The following is a 21,663-nucleotide window of genomic DNA, read 5'->3' on the forward strand; positions in this document are numbered from 1 at the left end:
AAAGGTAATGATGACAGTAACCTATATTATAAGATCACTAATGATGATATTCTGATTATTGAAGTATTTGTTGATGATATCATTTTTGGAGGTGAAGAAAAATTATGCATGGAATTCTCTAATAATATGAAGAATGAATTTGAAATGTCTATGACTGGAGAAATATGATTTTTCCTAGGTTTGAAGATTACTCAAACTAGACCGGATATAATTAATGCAGTCAATATTGTATCAAGATTTCAAAGTAATCCAAGAGAAAATCATGAAAGTGCAATAAAAAGGATATTTAGATATTTGCAAGGATCGACTCTTTCAATATTTGCAAGGATCGACTGAATATGGTTTACGGTACCCTAAAGATGATGGCTTTACTTTATGTGCATATACAGATGCAGATTGGGCAGGTGATGTTGATGATCGGAAGAGCACATCTAGTGGAGCATTCTTTCTTGGGAAAAAGTTGGTTTCATGGAAAAGCAAGAAGCACTCATGTATTTCTTTATCTACTGTTGAAGCTAAATATGTTGCAGCAATAACTAATTGCACTCAAGTTTTATGGATGAAGCAGATGTTGAAGGATATACAAGTGAGTTATAATGATCCGGTTGTTATTCATTGCTATAGCTCTATAGCTATTGACATATCAAACAGTTTGGTATTTCACTCCAAGACTAAGCATATATCAATCAATTATAACTTTTTGAAGGAAAATGTGGAAGCAAAAGAAGTCATATTGGTTTATGTGAACACTAAAGAATATTTAGCAAACATCTTCACTAAACATTTGTCTTAGGAATCATTTGAGCATTTGAGAGACAGATTGGGGGTTTCTACCCCTCCGATAGAGACTTAAATGATGCAGATGTGCATTAGTCCGGTATGCATTTAAAATGGTTCTATTAATTCCAGATTGATGAGTTGGTGCTACTACTTAGGGGGAGTAGTCAGCTATGTGGTTTAGAGGCTCTATGTTTTTTCTTTGGTGTTTATGTTAGATATTTGGCATTGATGTCAAAGGGGGAGAGATATATATGTGAAAAACCTATGCTATCTATTTTTTAGATTGATTGCACTCTTCAGGGGGTTTGGCGGTGAGTTTGGTGGTATTTGGTTTAGAGGTTCATTGCTATATCATTTTGTGGGAGATTTTTGGTTGTGTTCCATAGGGGGAGACTTGTTTGGCATTTCTTGACACTTGAATGTTTTTCACATCTAGTGTTTCCATCAATGCCAAAGGGGGAGATTGTTGGCAATATGAAGGAATTGATTATGTGTTGCATTGGTGTTTTGTCATTGATGTCAACACTAACTGTTATGGTTGTTTATTGGCCTCTGGTAGAAGGATTGGATTGGGAAGATTATCAGTTGATTGTCATCAGTGTCATTTGAATGATAGAATAAGTTTGTATGAATAGTTCATATGCTTCTACAGTATGTTTCAGTCAATTAGTATTGACTTGATGATTAGATAATATCTTATGTTCTAGTAAGCCTACTTTGTAGGTCCGATAAGGGTTTCACTGGTCGAGCTTTATTGAAGATCTTTGATATGATGCATAAGTGATGTTGGTGTGGCTTTTAGAAGGGATTTGGGATGCTGATGGTGATTCTATTCATGCATCGACTGATTGGTGTCATTGCTTTGGCATGTGTGGATCTAATTTATGTCTGGTGTTATCTAGGTTATGGACTGGTTTCATGAAACATGTTGGTGGATCCTTCTGATGCATTTCCAGGATGTTTTATTGACTGGATGATGTTTGTCCGGCCTTAGACCGACATGTTTTAAGATTTTGTTTCTATATTATGTAATGGATCTATTGAATTATCATTTGGGTAGCCAACCTAATTAGTTAGGTCTCAAGTCGGTATAAAAGTGATGTAAGATCTCATTATAGATCAGATATATAGGTAAGGAGAAAATAATGTAATAATAATTTGTGCAGAGGATTTGGTTGATCAAAGGTGATCAAGTTGGGTTTATGCAAGAGGTTTTAGGCCTCCGGTATTGAGCTTAATTGGAACTATACTCACGCATAGGAGATGCTATACTTGTAGTTCAATCTTCATTCCAGATTGTAGTCCATTGTTTTCTGTAGTGAGTGAGGCTCCTTTTGTGATGAGTAGTGCACTCTAGGTTGTTGGCCTTATTGCATGTGCAGGCCCCTTATTGTAATATTTATTCATCTAGTCAGTGGATATATATTGTGGGTCTCCAATCCTACTGTGGTTTTTCCTCTTTGAGGCTTTCCAAGTATAAATCTATGGTGTTATGGTGTTCATTTTTGTGGTTGCACGGTTGCTTATTATTATATTCTTTTATGTTTACCGGTTATTGAGTTGTATTAATAAGAATAAATTTCTCCATTCTAGTAGAATACCGATTCACCCCCCCCCTCTCAATGTTCTTGGATTCCAATAGGTTTCCCTTAAAGTCTTTAAGCTTTTAATGTCTTACTTCTAGATTCTTCTTAAGCCTTTAATGGTTTCCCTCAAAGTCTTCAAACCATTAATGTTTTATCCTCCTTTTTTTTATTTAAATAAATTAATATTTATTTAAATAAAATCCCAAATTCACATTTAAATAAATCAATATTTATTTAAATCTATCAAATGCAAGTTGCAACCAATGATTTAAATAAATCAATTTTATTTTAATTAAATCCTAAAAATCCTCCCACTTGTATTCTCCTACAAAATCCACTTGCATGCTTAAACCCCTTCTAGATTCTTCTAATCACTTCCAATTTAACCTAATCCACCTCATAATCATTTGCACATTCCTTAAGAAAAAGGTCACTTCTCAAAAACTCCCAAAGTCTTGAATAAAAATTAAAGGATTTATGTCTTCAAATGGTTAGCCTCTAAAGTCTTCCAAAACATTAAAGGCTCTTGCATGGCCATTTATGGTTAACTCTCCTTTGACCTTTGGTTAGAGACTTTCCTCTAACTTAACCATCCTTTTAACTCATGGGTCTCTTCAAAGAATTTATTACTTTGACTAAGGTAACCATTTAACCCTTGCACATTCATTTATCCCTTGGATAAAAATATTATCCATTAACCTAACCCTAACCCAACCCCCTAGGGTAATCATCATGCCCCTGAAGAATTTAATCCTCCTTATCTCTCCTCTCAAACCTCCTCATGGTGACACTTATCAACATGGGATTGGGTTTAAAGTCTCACATGGATCTATTATCCTTCAATCCTAGCCCTTGTTAAGATTATTCAATCTTGACCATCCAATTTCCCATTTCTTCTATAAATAGGCCTCATTTCTTCATTATCATCATCCAAGTCTTCATGCATATAAGTTATAGTCTCATTCATCAATCATTTTAGTCTCTCTTTGATAATAGAAATTAGATCATTTTAGTAGCATCATAGCATAGATTTATCACGTTAGTCTGATTTCCATGCTAGCTTAATATCATCTTAATAGCATTTTCATGCTAATTTAACTTCATATCAATATCATCATCCTTGTAACATATCATTATCTAGTTTCATATCAAAATCATTCACTAAGATCTTAGTTGCATAACATTTTGGTATTTTATCAAACTATCCCTCATTATTTGGGTAGTCATCCTAGAGATCAAGTGCTCTTCCAAGATAAGAGCCACCTTGATTTGAACGATCCTTAGAGATAGAGAACAATGAGACCCTTTTAAAGTTTGGTTGATTAACATGTTTTGTTCTTATTGAATCCTCTAATATAGTGTTTTATTGGTATGCTTGATGTGCTCACCTTCCTTTTGCAGGTTCCACTCTTTCTAGCATACATTAATTCTATAATATGAACCCTTGTGGATAATGGCTCTGGCCTTCACATTTGTAGTATTAACTTATTGCATAAGATTAATGTGGATACTTCTCTCCTTAAACCTGATTCTCTTACTATTAGTGGCTTTGATAATGTGGTTAGGTCTTCGTTAGGTATCATAACCATACCTGTCAAGGTAGAACCTGTTATTTTTCCCACACCTATTCATGTCATGCCTAATAACTTGACTTATAATTTGTTGTTGGGAAGACCCTGGATTTATAATATGCAAGTTGTTCCTTCTACTTTAAATAGGCAAGTTAATTTCATTCACAACAACAAAATGTACACTTTATTTTCCAATACCAATCTTCAAGCTTGTTTGCAAACATCTTCTTCTAAGTCTTCCTTGACTAGTTTCTATGATGCCCAAACTTTTGGGCAAAAAACGCATCAACAATTATTTTTCAATACTAAATTACTTGTGATCTAAATTTAAATAGATGTGATAACTTAGTTAGTTTTACTAAAAGATACCTTAAGTGTCAATATGAAAGGGCCTATAATGCAAGCAATAAATTTTTATTTTTTATTTTTTATTTTTTGATCGGTAAGAGGTCGGGGCCAAGAATTTTTTTAATTATTTGAAGTTTTACATTACTCCACTCATGTGGGCACCAGTAGGAAAGAGTGGAGGTGAGAAAACCTCCGGCCTTGCCTGGGACCATAGTCCAGCTAGTCCTGACTTAATATACAATAATTTCAGATTTTAATACATCAACACCTCAGGCCAGGGTGATCAGGAGGGGGGTGTTTCTATTTTACCCTCCCTTACAAGCCCAAATTTACAAGTTTCAAAAATCATTTGTCCCTTAACTTCCTCTTGCTTGGCTCTGAAGTTGTTCTTTGGTTGTATAAAGTATCCCTTAATTGCCCAGGGTATACCTATTTGGCCTGCATGGTTAGTTTCTCAAACACTAGACATATTTGTTAGTATCGATCAGTCCATTATCATAAATGAAATTTTATCTGTAAAGCTAGAAAGTTACCTTAATAAACTATCCTGTGAAACCTATCCTCATAGAACATAAATAAGAGATATATATTCCAGATTCATTTATCTTAGGCCCAATCATGATCAACCCAAGACCCACCTAGATAAGGAGTCTCCAATTTACCAACTCTTGTTAATGCTCCTGGATGCAATCCTTGAGAAGGATGAGATCTAGGCTACAATAACAAAAGTAGGTAAATGAGATTCGATCAGTCCCATCTCCCTTTCCCTGTAAATTTATAGCAAAGAGGATTACGAAGTATATGATTATGCCAGGCTGGATATAAATTTCTGTCCAGACCCCTAATTTTGCATGTTAGCCACCTTTAAACCATAATCTTAAGATATGATAGGCAGATAGCAAAATATAGAACTTCAACAAGTGGTACTAGAGTTACTATCATTGACTCGTATTCTAAAATACATACAATCAGTAGAATAAATACTAGTAAATGCATATGATTAGATGCTTGCTAATATCTATAGTAAATGTTCGAATTACTAGGTATCTAGAACAGAATGCTAAAATATGACTATATAAACATTTGTCTTTAAGATTCGATACAAGTTACTATTTTAACCCCAATCTCTGTTAACTATAGATAAAAACCCTATTTTACTAGATATAGTAATCTACTTGGATCACCAGTATAATCAAACAATTAGTGGCAAGAGTATCTCCTACAAAAATGACCCTGTTTTACTATCAAGAATTATACCCTATTAAAACTGAAGGTAAGAAAAAAAGATTGAGAGGGGGGAGAGGAATGAAATATACATCGGAGACTGTATATTTAGAAGAAGGCAGGAACAGGAAAAAATGAGCATGAACAAATTTACCTTACTCTATGTAAATATAATTATATAGATGAATGTTTATAAATATTCTTGAAAGATAACAGAAAATATATATATATATATATATATATATATATATATATGTATATGTATATATGTATATCTATATATATGTATATATATTACATATATATATATATATGAATATATATATATATATATATATATATATCTATATATATATATGTATGTATATATATATATATGTATATATACATATCTGAATATATATCTGTAGAACAAGATTGTACTCATGAAGGGCATGGGTTGACTAACGGTAACTGAAACCACCAATAAAAGGAAATGTATCAGAGAAAAAACCCTTATAATCGAAGCCTCAAAGCTAAATTAAAACTTCTTCCAATAATTATGCCTGAAGCATGAGACGATTCAAAAGTCCCAGGAAAGCAGCTTTCTTCAGGGAAAACAAAGATTGAAAGATCCACATTATGCCTTTATATAATCATAATCAGATATCTATATATTACTTATGGCTATATAGCTTCATGTCTTCATGAATCAAATAACAACAAAGAGGCAAAACCATCTCAAGTCAATCAGAAAAGTATTAAAAGATCATTTATGAGGCATTCCTATTCAAAAGATTTAAAGGCTAGTAAGCATATTGCTTCTAAGTATTCTATAACTGCTAAAAAACAAAGAAGGATTATCTCTGATAGCTTAACCATGCTCTCTAAGAATGCCATCCCGAAGGGCCTTCATCTATTCTTGCTTAGCTTGTGGGGGGGAGGGGGTGAGGCCCTGGAGCTCTCTGGCGCATTTGTTGAAAGGATAACAGGGGAGCAAGGGAGAGGCACATGATCAGGGAGGATCGTGATATTCTCCACCTCCAAATAGTTCAGTAGCCACTTCTCATGTGGGGGTTTCTTAACTTGGAGAATTTAAGAGAGAAGTAGGAAATTCCTGCTTTTCATAGAGCGCGGAGCCTTGAAAGCCACCGGGTCTTCAATTACCAGAATAGGGGAGCGACGAACTGGGATATTCTTTCTGATAAGGATATCATAGTCCCGTGGTTTAGGGGCTCTGATTTCTTCATCTATATTGACCATAACCCATTTTAATTCATCGAGAATGTCTTTAATGAAGACCTTCTTGCATAATTTCACCACCATGTCCCTATCCTTCTCAAAATGCATTGCAAGGGCTAAAAACATAGCTGCAATATCCGAGTTTGCTCTGGTTCAGTTCTCATTCATAATGAAATCCTTCCCTAGAAATTTCATTACCACTCCAGAGATCAAAGGGTTCTGTTGGACAAGAATACCTCTCAGCCTCTCATCCTTAATCTCACCGACAAAGGCCATTTTTCATTTCAGCCCCAAAAGCCTGAGTGTTGTATCCATTGTAGCTTAACAGAAAGAAGACAGAGAAGACCAACTTAGCATTCTAAAATAGGACTCGCACTCTTAAAGCTGCATAATGAGCAACTACTAAATGAGTAAATACAAATCATGGAGTGCAATTTTCAAGGCACAAGATCATTATTACCAATGCCTACATCCATCAGGCGAAGGGTACCTCCACTGTCCCATCACTGTGGGGACATAAACTCAACTTTGCAAAGAGCCGTCAAAAGGCCTTGATCGAGAAAGGAAGCTGACGTGTGATGTCCAACAATAATATTTCATGTGGCAACCGAAGCTCTCCAGATATAGGGGATCAGACGATGAAAAATATAGAGGCAGATAGCTAGGTAGGCTTAAGTCTTAGAGGAAGGCCACATCTACATCAATAATATTAGCTATATATCCATGCCACATATATTTAGATAAAATATGAAAACATGTTTGTATACCTAAACTTATTAATGTATGGTTTTATCTCCTGCTAGTCCTCAAGCTTATCTAGACAGGGCAGCAGACAATATAAGGCTACATTTAGGTGTAGCCTAGTAGGTAGGGAAAATGAGGCCAGATAAATGACAAAGTATCTGTATGAATTTTTAAAATCTATCTGAATGAAGGTGAGAGGTAAGAGGAGATATTCCTAGAAGATTATATAAATAATTGAATATTTAAACAATGGTTCTGGGAATATATTGATAGTGAAATTAGACGATTGAGCAAATAGAAAAAGACTCTTAATCTAAAGAAAAGCCTACAAGGACCTGAACCTGCCCAGATATATATATGCTTGAAATATATGTATATATATATATATAAATATATATATATATATATATATATATATATATGAAAAGATATATATATATATATTTATATATATATATGTAAATATATATATATATATATATATCTTTCTCAAGGATATATATATATATATATATGTATATATATTTATATATATATATATATGTATATATATATATATGTATATATATTTATATATATATATATGTATATATATATATGTGTATATATATATATATATGTATATATATTTATATATATATATATGAAGAAATATATATGTATGTATGTATATACATACAACCATACATACATACATCCATACATACATACATATGATTGTATATATATATATGTGTATGTCTGTATATATATATATATATGTATGTGTATGTATGTATGAATGTATGTGTGTTTTTGTGTATGTGTATATATACACACACACATATATATACATACATATATATATACACCCATATATATATATATATTAGAGAAAGTTTGAGATCATACCATATCTCCTTATAGATATATATATGGATATGTAAACTATTTGGATATTCTTATAGATATATATGTAAGATTAATGATTATCTGATAGGAGACTAATAATATGAGCATCTGTGGAGGGAGGGCTACTCTGTCCTAGATAGTTCTGCAAAGGTTTTGGATTGCAGAAGTGGGAGATAAATATATGCCTATAGCATGATTGAATAGGAGGATGGAAGGCTAACTCTAGGAGGATCTAGATGACAATTACCAAATATGAGTATAGGGATGTTAAAAGAGGCATCTCTTCATGATCTTGAAGGTGGGGGTACTAATTGGATGGAGAGGAAAGATTAAGGTGAAATCAAGGGGTTAAGCCTTGCTACCTAAGCTGAAGTGTGGGAGAGCATGAATATGGAAATACTTCAATGAGTATATGACTGAATGAACTACAGGGTTCAGAGGAAGGTTTGAATAGGGGGCTAATTTGAGGTAGCTAAGATCCAGGCAAGAGAGATGTGAGGGGAGGGAAGACTTGAGGATAGATACTAGGGAGATGAAGAGGACCTAGTCTTAGGTTGGCATAGAAAGGAGCTTGATGCCATCAGCTTCCAAGTTGGCTAGCTCATCCACCCTTTTATTGCCTTCCCTATAGATGTGATTAACTATAAACCTATCAAAACCTTTGCATAAGTCTATAGCCTTTGACAAAAAGGTATTAAGTTTCCAATTAGGCATGCTCCCTTTCCTTAGGGCATTGACAATTATAGCCGAATCTCCCTTAATATCTAAGAATTTAACTTCAAGTTTCCTGCATAAGAGCAAGCCTTCCACCAGAGCCAATAGTTCCACCCAGTTGTTTGTGTTGATGCCCACTGGAGAAGCTAGGGATGCTATTTCTTTGCCTTCACAGTTATGAACAATGCATCCAATCCTGGGTTGCCCTGGGTTGCCCCAGGCAGCCCCATCAAAATTTAGCTTCATCCACCCTTCACCAGGGGGCTGCCATCTGCATGTCGCCCTTGATCGGAGACTGGCCATAGGGCCTACTCCTACAAAGGGAGGAAAGGACAAGCCCTTCCATCATTTTTTCATCTTTCCATCCCAATAAGATATAGAGGCATTTTTTAGTGAGCCTGAGGTAAGTCTATTGTTCACGAGCTCAATGATAGCTGACTCTATCTTATTCATGATTCTTAGGACATCTAGTTTTTCATTCTTAAAGAGACACCTATTTCTCTCTTTCCAAAGTTCCCACATTATGGATGATGGAAGAGCTATCCATAAACCTCCAAAGAGACAACCATGCCTAAGGAGAGGCTAGGCCATGAGCATTCCTAAGATGGTGTTGGGAAAGGCTACAGACCATTCAAGTTTATTGGTGAACCAAATCCAACATTGATGAGCAAAGGGGCAGTTAAGGAGTATATGATTGGTGTCCTCCTTGTCTTCTTCACAAAGAGGAAATCTGCTAGGGCCCTCATATCCCATACACCTAAATTTGTCTGCAGTGAGGAGTTTGCTTTGGATTGCCAGCTAGGAGAAAATACCTACCTTAGGTAGATAGTTTTTGTCCCATCAAAGATTCAAGGGAAGCTTTGACTTAGGTCTTAAAAATTCTTTGGATATGTGAGAATACCCATCCTTGGAATTGTATTCCCCTCTTAAGGAGCCCTCCCATATGAGCTTCTCCTCGTCATAACTTAAGAAAAAGTTCCTAGAATTGAGAATTGACATAAGTATATGCTTGTCCTTCTCTAGGATGGCTTCATCATCCCTTTCGATCCATTGCCAACCAACCCCTTCCTTTGAAGGGGAGAGATAACTATTTAACAAGGGTCCTCTATGTGATTCAAGAAGGGCTCGAGTGACCCTGAAGTCATGGATGTTTTCAATGGCTTTATAACCTCCCCAAGAATCAGACCAGAAGAGGGCTTTGTCTCCGAACCCTAGGTTCCAGGTTAGCCTGTCAGAGATAATCTTCCTGCAATAAAGCATAAAATTCCAAAGCCAGGAACCTCTGGGAGGGTTGGTCTCCTTGTAGATTTGGATTGGATCATCTCCATTAAGGTATTTGAGGTTTATTAATCTCACCTATTTGAGGTGAGGAGATCTGAATAGTCTCCAAACCAGCTTGGCCCCCAAGGCTCTACCTTGATCCCGTAGGTTTTTAATGCCAACACCACCATCCTCTTTGGGTGTACATATCTTATCCTAAGAAATAAGTGAGATTTTGTGGTTGTTATTATCACCTTGCCAAAAGAAGGTTCTGAGATGCTTGTTGAGCTTAGTAAGTTTGGAAGAAGACAACTGTTGGAGGGAGAGCTGGTAAATGGGCATAGCTGATAAGACCGATCTAACCAAAGTGGCCCTACCAGCCAAACAGATCCATTTCCCCTTCCAAGTGCTAATCCTAGACTTGATCTTGTCCACCAGGTTGTCCCATAAATTTGAGGATCTCCTACCCCTATCAAGGGGATGCCTAGATATTTGCAAGGAAGGGATCCTTGACTAATTTCCAGGACATTGCAGATTTCTTTTCCTAAAAAGGGGTCTATGTTGAACAAAAAAACTGCAGATTTAGCTAGATTAACCTCTTGACCTAAGGCTAACATGTAGGAATTAAGGATGTCTTTGAAGGCACGAGCCTCCCTCACGTAACCTTGCCCAAAAAGAATTGTGTCATCCACAAATTATTGGTGGGTGAAGGGGGGGAGGCCACTGGTGATGGGAATACCTTGGATCCTCCCCTTCTCTTTGGCCATGGAGATGGATCTTCCTAGGGCTTCAACCATGATGATGAAAAGGAAGGGGGACATAGGATCACCTTGCCTAAGCCCTCTTGAGATGCTAAAGAAACCTTCCAGGGATCCATTAACTAGAACCGAGAATCTAGGGGTGGATATGCATTCAAAGATAAGGAGGATCCAAGTTTTGGAAAAGCCAAAGGCCTCCAAGCATTTGCATAGGAAGCGCCAATAAACTTTGTCATATGCTTTACTTATGTCCAATTTGATTAGCATGCTTGGGGATTTGTTGAGTTGAACTGAATGAATGACCTCCTAGGCAATAATAACCCTGTCATAGATTGATCTTTTCAATACGAAGCCAGTTTGTTCTTCACTAATAATTAAGGGGAGGAGATTCTGGAGTCTAGCTGCTAAGGTTTTAGTTAAGAGTTTATACAAAGTGTTGCAGAGAGAAATTGGTTTGAAGTCATTAAAGCTATCAGGGTCTTTTTTTTTTGGAATGAGGGCGAGGAAGGTATTGTTGACCTCTTTGAGAATCTTACCCAAATTCCTTACCCCCTCTAAGGCATCCATGATTTCTATCCCCATAAAACCCCAACATTTTTGGAAAAAGTTGGTGGGGAAACCATCCGAGCCCGGAGCCTTATCCGGATTCATCTTGAAGAGGATAGATTTGACCTCCTCCACTGAGAATTTCTTTAATAGGGCTTGGTTGTGGTCATCGGTAATGAGTTTTGGGAGATTCTTAATAATATCGAGTTGGCCCCTAAGGTTGGAGCCTTCAAGATTTTTTAAGATATTCTCATAGAAATTGATTGCCTCAGAAGCAACCTCATCCTATTTAGATAAGATGGATCCCTGGTAGTTCATGATCTTAGAGATTTGGTTGAACCCTCTCCTTTGCTTGGTACTGTTGTGGAAGAACTTGGTGTTCCGGTCCCCATCACTTAGCCAAGACTCCCTGGATTTTTGTTTCCAGAAGATCTCTTCATAAGATAATATATTCTCATACTTAGAGAGTAGGTCCTTTTCCCTAAGGAAGAGATGTTCATCCATCCCCTTCTCAAGTACCTCAATGTTAACCTTATTAAGATCATTCTCTATTAGGGTTTTTTTGTCAAAGATGTTACCAAAATTGGTCCTATTCCACTCTAAGAGCTTCCTTTTTATAAGCTTTAACTTACTAGCAACAATGAACATCTTCGAGCCTAAGAAAATGGAGCTACTCCTCCATTTCTCAAGTAAGTTTAGAAGGTTGTCATCTCTAAACTACATGTCCTCAAATTTGAAGGGGCATTTTTTAGGGGCTTGGTCAGATAATAAGTTTAATTGGAGTGGGAAATGGTCAGATCCTGATAAAGGGAGAGGCTCTGCCTTCAGGGAGTAATTTAGCTCTGAGAGCCCCCATAGATAAAGAACCTATCAAGTTTCTCTGCAATGTTACAAAAACCAGATCTTCTATTGTTCCAGGTGAAGGCATTAACTGCCATCTGGATTTCCAACAGGGAATTCCTATTGATCCATAGATTGAAATCTACAGCTGAAGGAGGGAGCTTGCTACTTTCTCCTCTCTTGTCTGATACCCTGGTGATGACATTGAAATCTCTACCAATGATACTTAGGTCATTTGGGAAACTTCTTAGGAAGGACTCAAGTTCCATCCATACCTTCACCTTATCCTTATTCTAGATAGGGCCATACATGATAATCAGTTTGAATCTAAGGTTATTTTTAAAACTTAATACATCTTCTCCTATCCAATTTTGTTTTATCTCTAAAGGTGTAAACGAAAGGATTCTAGAATCCCAAATGATAGCTAAACCCCTTGAGGTGCCTATGGCCGGGGAGTGTTTTAGTTGTCTAACCCCTAGTTTTTGCTCAAAAAGGGAAATCTTAGATTTGTTCATTTTTGTTTCTTGAATTAACATTAAGTCAGGTTTAGAATCAGAGATGCAACACTTTAAGATGCATTGTTTGTTAGGGGCATTCAGACCCCTAACATTCCATGTTATGATTTTCATGGCTCTATGGGGAGGAACTTCCCCTCCCCTATATTAAAAAGAGTAGATATTTTGGACTGACCTCTAGCTTCTCCATCCTTTAGTCTCAATTTAGCGAGGGATCTCCTGCCCCTTCTTTTACTGAATCTAGCATAGTCCAGAGAGTCTTTTATTTTATTAGAGCAGAGAATGCCTAGGGTGTTAGGTTGTTGATTTTCTAGGTTCTCTGATGCTATAAAGAGTTCATCTATTTCTAAGTTAACTCTGGTAATATTTACTAGATTATTAACAAGGAGATCCCTTTCTCTTTCCAATTCCTCATCATCACAGATTTCATCAACCAATTGATCCATAAGGTCATTTAATACTTCTTCCCCTATAAAATTGGCAATGATGTTAACTTCATTAGACATGCGATCACTCTCAGATACTACAATTGTGACAGGGTTGTCCCTTAGAGATGAAGGGCGAGATTCTTCCTCCAAAGGGGCCTTCAAACATGAGACTGGAGAGAATGGTTGATCCTGCTGAGAAGCCCTTGCTGGGTCCTGGGGAGGGTTATCTTTCTCTTTTGATTGGAAGGTGAGATCCCAGAGAGGGGAGGGTCTTGAGGGACTCTCTCTCTCTAGTGGGATAAGAGAGCAAGATGGTAACATATTTGTCATACCAGGCTATTCTTTCTAGGGGAGACACTCACTAATTTCCCCCTCTTCCAAGTCTCGGTCCCTAAGAGAAGGGTCACCTATAGGGGGGTTGATAGAAGACAGTGGTTGGAGAGGAGAGCATAAGTATTAATAGGGGATCTCTGATGACACAAATCCATGGTAGGGTGATTAGTGCTAATATTATTAAAACCCTCAATGGAGAAACCCCCTCCTTCCACAAATCTGATTGGAGCAATTCTAGACTTGGGAAATGATTTAGGGAAAGAATTTTTAAAGGGGGTCTTCCTTGGCAAATTAACTTCAAAAGGACTATTATAGAAGGGTAATTCAAGGGTTAGACAGAGATTATCACATTTTAGTGTTATAGGTTCTATAGTTTTAATATTAATATCCATGTTAACAATCAAAAGATGGTTAAAGAAGCTTAGGGCTGATTTTTTAACTTCTACAAATTTACCTATTTTGTTCCCTAAAATTCTCAGAAAATTATTGTTTAGTAATTCTACAGGAAATTTTTCAAGTGAAATAGCTCTATTAACCATGCATGAATTTAGTTGAGAAGGATGAAAGAGGGTTTTCCATCCCCAACAATCAAACCCTAAGCCCATGAACTTTGATAGGCCCTCGTTTAGCAGGGAATTTCTTAAATTTTGATTACCACATTCAATCGCTAAGAAATGATCAGGAAGGGTGTCAATTTTTACTTGGCTATTGAGAGAAGACACCACCCAATTAGTGATTTGTTCAATCGGGATCCCCCATCCTTTCCATCGTGCAAAAAAAATTCTATTATTGCAGTACATTTGATACTTATCCAGTGTTTGGGTATCAATTTCAATGATCATCCCGCTGGGTCTAGCTTTTGGTGGTTTGCCCAAGGACTTTCGAGGAAAGAGAATGAAAGTTGGGGGCCTGTTTGACCAGTTAGGTTTTACAAAACCCTTCTTCCAGCCAAAGTTGGGATTTTGCGTGAGGCAATTTGATTGCCCTACTGCCTTATTATTTTTGTGCCTTACCGCCTACCAATTTCGATCCCAGCCTTTGACCGAAGGAGGGGGAGCCCTAGCCGCATCAACCAAAGAATACTTTGTTTTTGCAAAGAAGGCTTCTTGCTTGAAGGTTTGAGATTTTACCCCGCTAAGTTCATCTAATCCAGTGTGACTTACCAGAATAGTGAACCGATTTCCATAACCTCGGTGAATACCATGCAGTGGATAAGAATACTCACAAAGAGATGGCGAAGTCTTGAATCTTCTTTTCCCATGCAGAGCCATGGCGAAAATTTCTCACCAGATGGACACAATAATATGTAATATTATTATATTATTATTATTTTCTACAAGCAATAAATTATTATTCCTTGTGTTGAAATCCAATTTAATTTACTTCATAATAATTCCTAATAAATTATATTTTGATTTCCCTTTAATTTCCCATTGTTAGTTTTAATTGATTAAAATATACCCATATTGGTAAAACAACTTTAATATTAATTAAATTTCCCAAAAGCAATCACCATTTTAACAACATCTATAGTTAATATTATTTCCTTGTATTATTAAATAATCTCAAAAATCCATTAAATTAATATTAATACAAATTCATTGTATTATTATTAATCAATTGAACATTTGAATATAAAGTTCCAAAACGTCATTAAATTAACTAAATCATAAATATTATTATCTAGAAAATTAATCTTCCATTATATCTATCTAATCCCCTTAAAGATTTAAAAAATCATTTACAATTAAATTACCCTCTTAAGGATTTAAAATAATCACTTAAAATTAAATTACCCCTTTAAGGATTTAAATAATCATGTTCAATTAAATTACATCTAAGTGTTTGTAATCGTCTCCATTCACGTTAAATATGATTTATTTTAAGGTTAATAATTCATTCCCTTTTTGAAATAATTATTTAAGTCCGTTTTCATTCAGAGTTGATTATAATAACTCAAATATTACCATTATGACTTTATAGTTATAAGTATACTTTAATTGTGATTTTTCCAACCCCAACATATTAATATTAATATAAATCCCTGTATACTAATATTAATCTAATAGTCAAATATATTTAGTTACGAAAAAGGCCATTTTATTATTTTTTTAATGACACAACCCATATTACTATATTAATATTTTAATAATCTCTCTTGTATTAATATTAATTCGAAATTCCAAGGGTTCTAATATTAAACGTTTATTGATATTTTATATATATGTATATGTATATATATACATATACATATATATAGCTCACCCAATTAAGATGTATAAAAATCCATCCTCTTTTGTTCATTTAAATACTAAACATACAATTATATATAACTGTGTTTATATACATACTCCCCTTTGTATGTAAATAAATACAATTAAACATAAACCCCCTTTTATAATCAAAAACACCCCTTTTTTATCATGCCCTAACTTAAGTTAGGGCATTTTTTTTGTTTTTATTTCTTATTGCCTTACACCTGTTAGGGTTTCGTATTCCCTTATTATCTTTTGCAGGGTTGAAGAGACCATGGCCAAGGGCATGGCGGCTATGATTCTACACAGTCAGCGATTGAGTGTAAATCGTCGATGACGGAGAGGAGGGGAGGTTGAGCCCCCACCCACTGTGGGTTTTCCCACAATGGTGGCAGCATAGAGTGTTTGTAGGGCCTGTATAGGGGATGACAGGGCCGTGTTTGGGCAGCACCACTAGTGGGTCGCGCCCCCCACCTGAGTGGTACGCAGCCCACACAGGTGGGCTTCGACCCACTTGTGTAGGTCACGACCCACTATCATTTCCCACCCCGCCGCTATGGTATAACCCTCGACATAGACAATGCACAGTCAATTTTTTTATATATTTACTATTAAATGTGGTTTCGTATTAATAACATATATATTTATATATATTTACATATATATATCAGTATATATACATATACTATTTTTTTACAGTCAGATGTAAATGATGATATAGTTGGATGTTTATATATATTCTGTTTATTTATATATATATATAGATTTTTATTCAATAAATAACACTATAGTGTAAAATCTATTTCTTCTAAAGTTGTTTCTTTTTATTTCCAGAATACTAATTTATTTTAACAACATTGATTTTTTTATTAACCAACAATAAATCTTTATGCAACAAATGAATAAACACAATTTAAAATATGAAGATCGTTTTCTATGATTTCTTTCTTTCTTAACTAGAAAGGCAAAAAACAAAATGGATTAACAATAAATGTAGTGTAATTGTAGCATTGGAATTAGGAAATCATCAAAGCAATATATAAAAGGACATATTAATCATTATTAGCTCAATCACACATTGCAATGATCTAATCCTAAGCACACTCAATAGAGATAAGAAAACAAAGCATTCAAAATGAAAGATTATGCAAACCAAATGCAGAATTGAATGCTCCTTCCATGCGGCTCCATTGTTCTTCTTTCCTCTTCAATGGATTTGTGGATCTCACCTACAAGTGCACATACAATTGAAAGCAAGATTGATGAAAATCTCAAGAGTACTAGAAGCGTAAGTTCGATAGTTTGATTAAGGATTCGGATTAGCTTTGATTGAAAATCATCCAATTTATAGAAGAATTGGATAGATGACAAGATTAGCATGATAGTGATTTGAATGGAAATTCAAATCAAGAATAGCAAAATTATGACATGTCTATGACAAATTGCTATGCAAGGGTTTATGACAATTTATGACAAATTCTATGTCAAGAATTTATGACAATTTATGACAAATTTCTATGTCAAAATTGATTGATTGTCAATTATGACAAATTATGACAAATTTCTATGTCATTTCCATGAATTTAGGAGAGAAATAGGAGGAAATTGAAATTAGGAAATTAAGTAAATTAGAAAATTGAAATTGATGACAATTAGGAATTAGAAATTGATGGAAAAATAGGAAATTAGGAACTAGAAGAAATTAGGTAAATTAATTAATAATTTGTCATTTATTAATTAATTTACAAGAGGAAGAATAATTAGCCAATTAAATAAAGATTTAATTGTAATGAGAAGACTTAGGATTAATAAATAATTTAGTAATCCTAGAGGAAGAAATGACAAATTAGGTTAAATGAATAAATCATAAAACCCTAGAGGACGAATTAGAAATGCAAAAATGACAATTAGGTCTTGATTGAAGATAATTGACTCGATTTGATTTGATTTTGGATTGATAAATGACCAATGTGATAAACGATTTGACTGAAAAATGCGCCAATTGACGAGGAACAATGACAAATTGATCCAAATTGACATAATTGAAAAGGACGACGATCGATGACAAATCGATCGCGAAATGACAAGATTAACAAGGACAAAGATCGACCAAAATCATGACTGAAGGTTGTTGTCGACAAGACCAAATTCGAAGGCGAGATGATAGAAGAATGACTCGATGCTCGCAAATGATAAAAACCAAGTGCGTGACATAGGAGAAATGTTAATGTGACGCAAAAACCTAAAATAAGGCAATGCGCAAATGTTAAAGTATGACCTCGCAAGCGTTGACCATTTTTAGGTGTCTACAGTAATATAAATATTTCCCATTTTGTTTTCTCTCTTGTTTTTTTTTAAACTAAAACTAATATTAGAAAACTAAATCCTTATTAACATAAATATATTGAATCTAATATCCTTTTCCTTTTCCTTTTCACTTTGCAAGATTAATTCTACAACCAGTCTAATTAGATAAATATCAAATTCACAACCTCAACAAAAACTTTACAACAACAAATATGAAATGGTATTTGAATGCCTTTTTTTTTCTTCTTTTGATAAATGAAATCTTTGAATATTACAATTCTTTCCTTCAACATATAATTACAACTAGATATAGAAATACATCATTCTTTCTTTTCTATAAATGCATTGTTCACAAGGAAATATATGAGTTTTTCCTTCTATAAACTTGTATTGAGAATGTCTAAACACAATAGGAAAATTTAAATCTGAAAATGAATAAAGGAGTTCACTTTCAATACACTTTAAACACCACTTTAGGAAGGTAGTTTTTCCCCATCCTCTAAACCAAGTTGCAACCTATAAATAAATGTAGCTTTGGTTGTGACCATGGAGGCTCACCTCCTAGCCTAGGCCTACAAGAGGCCACCCCCGAGATAGGAGAACCAAGAACCAAATGGATGATAACAAACACACTCAAACAAAAAAACAAAGGAAAGAAGATTTTATAAGAAAACATCTCAACAAAGAACTTCCAACCCAAGGCTTGCACATAGTCACCAAGTGACTCAAAATAATGGGGTGAAGGTGGACCAAAATCTAAGGGGAGATCTTAAATAAACCATTACATTCAAATGCCTTCACAAGGCTAAAATAACCTTCTACTTGGTTTTACAAATGACCAAAAACACACCTTATGACCCCCAAAGGCTTCAAGCCAAAACTCCCCTTATGACTCCCAAATTTTATACAAAGAAAAATAGAAGCAAGGATCCCAAATCCTTGATTATCTCTCTCTTCCAAGAAGAGAGACTCTACACCCAAAGATTGTCCTATAACCCTTCACCCCAAGACTACTCTTCCCTCCCAAGGGTGAATTTAGTCTTCACCCCAATGAACATAAATACAAGAAATCCATATGGAAATATACTAACAACAACACAAAACCATAGTTCATAGATCTAAAATCATATATAACACTTAAACTAAAAACATATTTATATATGACATTATGAATACATCTAAGCTATAGAATGAAGAACACCAACCTTCACTCCTACCAATGGTATGTGTGTTGTAGAAGAGCTGCCCAATTCCCCTTACTAGTTTCCTTAGCCAAATTTTCTATCTTTCAAATTAAAATTTACTACTCAAACTTAGTCTCCAATATTGGGGAGTGGGTGATCAAAATCCCAAGTTTGAATCTCTCCCCTAAGTATGCTCTCCTCACACCTACCAACTTCCTTCGAAAGGATGTGAGATCCCAGAGGTTGGTCTTCCCAACCTCTTACATGGTTTCTAAAAAACGGAACTAAAAAGGTAAGTGAAAGTTGGGAAGATCAACTATCACTGAAATGGAAGGTTGTCTTACCAAGGATCAATCCTTAAAAAGTTAATTTTTTGTCCATCTTGAAAAACCCACTTTTGAGGTGACTTAATTGTTACATGTGAGTGGTCATATAGCTAAAAATGACCCTTACCCATTGGTATATCATATGGGCCTTCAAAAGTGACCTAAAATCAACTCTAGGAGTTAGTTTGACCCCCCAAAAACCCACCTAAAGTTTGTCTACGGGTCAAACTTGATTTGACCAACTATTGGCTCTCTAACCAAGTTAATTTTTTGGGACCACAACATGATATTTAAAAATGCATTGGGTTACACACTTTCCCTCCCAAGGACATGTCATTTTCCAACTCACACATATCACAAGTATCAAGTGACACCATAAAATACACATCACTAAAATACACTTGGCATGTCCTTCTTTGGGAATATTAACAATAACAATTGCAATTATGAAATTACACTCAAGCATCACCATTACAAAATTAAATACATCACATGAGAGGTATTGTCTCTCCAAATACACAACCCTTGGCTTTACTATTTCACATAGGTTTGATCTTAGTTCTCCATATAATTTCCATGGTCACATGTGATAATATGATGAAACAATAAAGATTCGGTCAACTACTGAGAGGGGGGGTGAATCGGTAGATATAAAAATAACTAAACTTTCACCGAACTCATTTCTAACTTAGAAACAACTCGCAAGGTTTATCGGTTTAGTCACTAAAACAAATCTGCAAGAACACTGTTAAACCTTACTGGTTGACCAAATACTTTAGTGATACAATGCAACAGATCTAAAACTTAAATACCATTTGAGAGAAAATGTAAACCACTCCACTAATACCAATAATAATATATTTCAGATCATTTTCAATCATGTAAATATATCTATGCAGATTTACCAATCACTCATATCAGCCATACCAAAAAAAAAATACTAAATCAATCACCACTAGACACAATGATTTTTCATGTGGAAACCCAAATGGGAAAAACCACGGTGGGGATGAATACCCACTGTAGACACCTAAAAAAGTCTCATTAATTCTACACTAATTATTCATCTATTTAGTTAAGTAATTCTTTAATTATTTGATTAAACTAACTATTTCTTCTAAGCATCGCCTTTCAACACTTCTATTTATTCTATTTCTATTCTCAAATTATTTTAATTAGCTAACAATATCTCAATTATTAATTAAATATGAATTATTTAATTAATTACAACATTTTCCTTAGTCAAATAATCTTTATTATTTAATTAATTCAATCTCCTAAGTTCAAATAATTTCATTTAAATTATTTTAATTAATTAATTATTCTTGCAATTCCCCAAATTATAATTCCAATTAATTCCATCTAATTTCATTTCATATTTCCCCAAATTCGAATTTCACTTTATTTCATTTAATTTCGTATTTCCATATTCGCATTTCCCCAAATCTGAATTTTAGTTAATATCATGTGCATTTCAGCATTTGAATGACCAAATTCAAATTCAAATTGAAAATAAAAATCAAATTCAATTTCAAATTCCTACAACACATGCTAAAATCAGGACTAATTGATCAAATCAGTTGTCTAATCAGTTAACTCATCAATCATCATTTTTAACTCAAAATCAATTCAGTCTTCTAATCAATCAATTCAGCCTTCTAATCAATCAATCGAGTCAACTAATCCATCTATTAAGTTCACTCTCCAATCAATCTAATTGACTACTCAATCAAATGAATTAACAAATCAATCAATTGAGTTCACTGATCAATCAATTTCAGTTATCTATCAATCAACACTTGAGTTCTATTTCTCACCCCTTTGTGTTGAAA

The 21,663-nt window shown here is 34.6% G+C and overlaps 1 protein-coding gene across 1 annotated transcript; it reads right to left on the reverse strand.

Annotated features, from left to right (window-relative positions):
• Positions 1-8,914: 8,914 nt before the first annotated feature.
• LOC131064864 (uncharacterized) lies at positions 8,915-9,382 on the reverse strand. The gene has a single exon (XM_057999165.2). It carries the CDS (start codon positions 9,380-9,382, stop codon positions 8,915-8,917), a length of 468 nt encoding a protein of 155 aa, XP_057855148.2.
• Positions 9,383-21,663: the final 12,281 nt, after the last annotated feature.

This window comes from Cryptomeria japonica, chromosome 5 (genome assembly GCF_030272615.1).
Source record: "Cryptomeria japonica chromosome 5, Sugi_1.0, whole genome shotgun sequence".
In the NCBI taxonomy this organism is placed as follows: domain Eukaryota; kingdom Viridiplantae; phylum Streptophyta; class Pinopsida; order Cupressales; family Cupressaceae; genus Cryptomeria; species Cryptomeria japonica.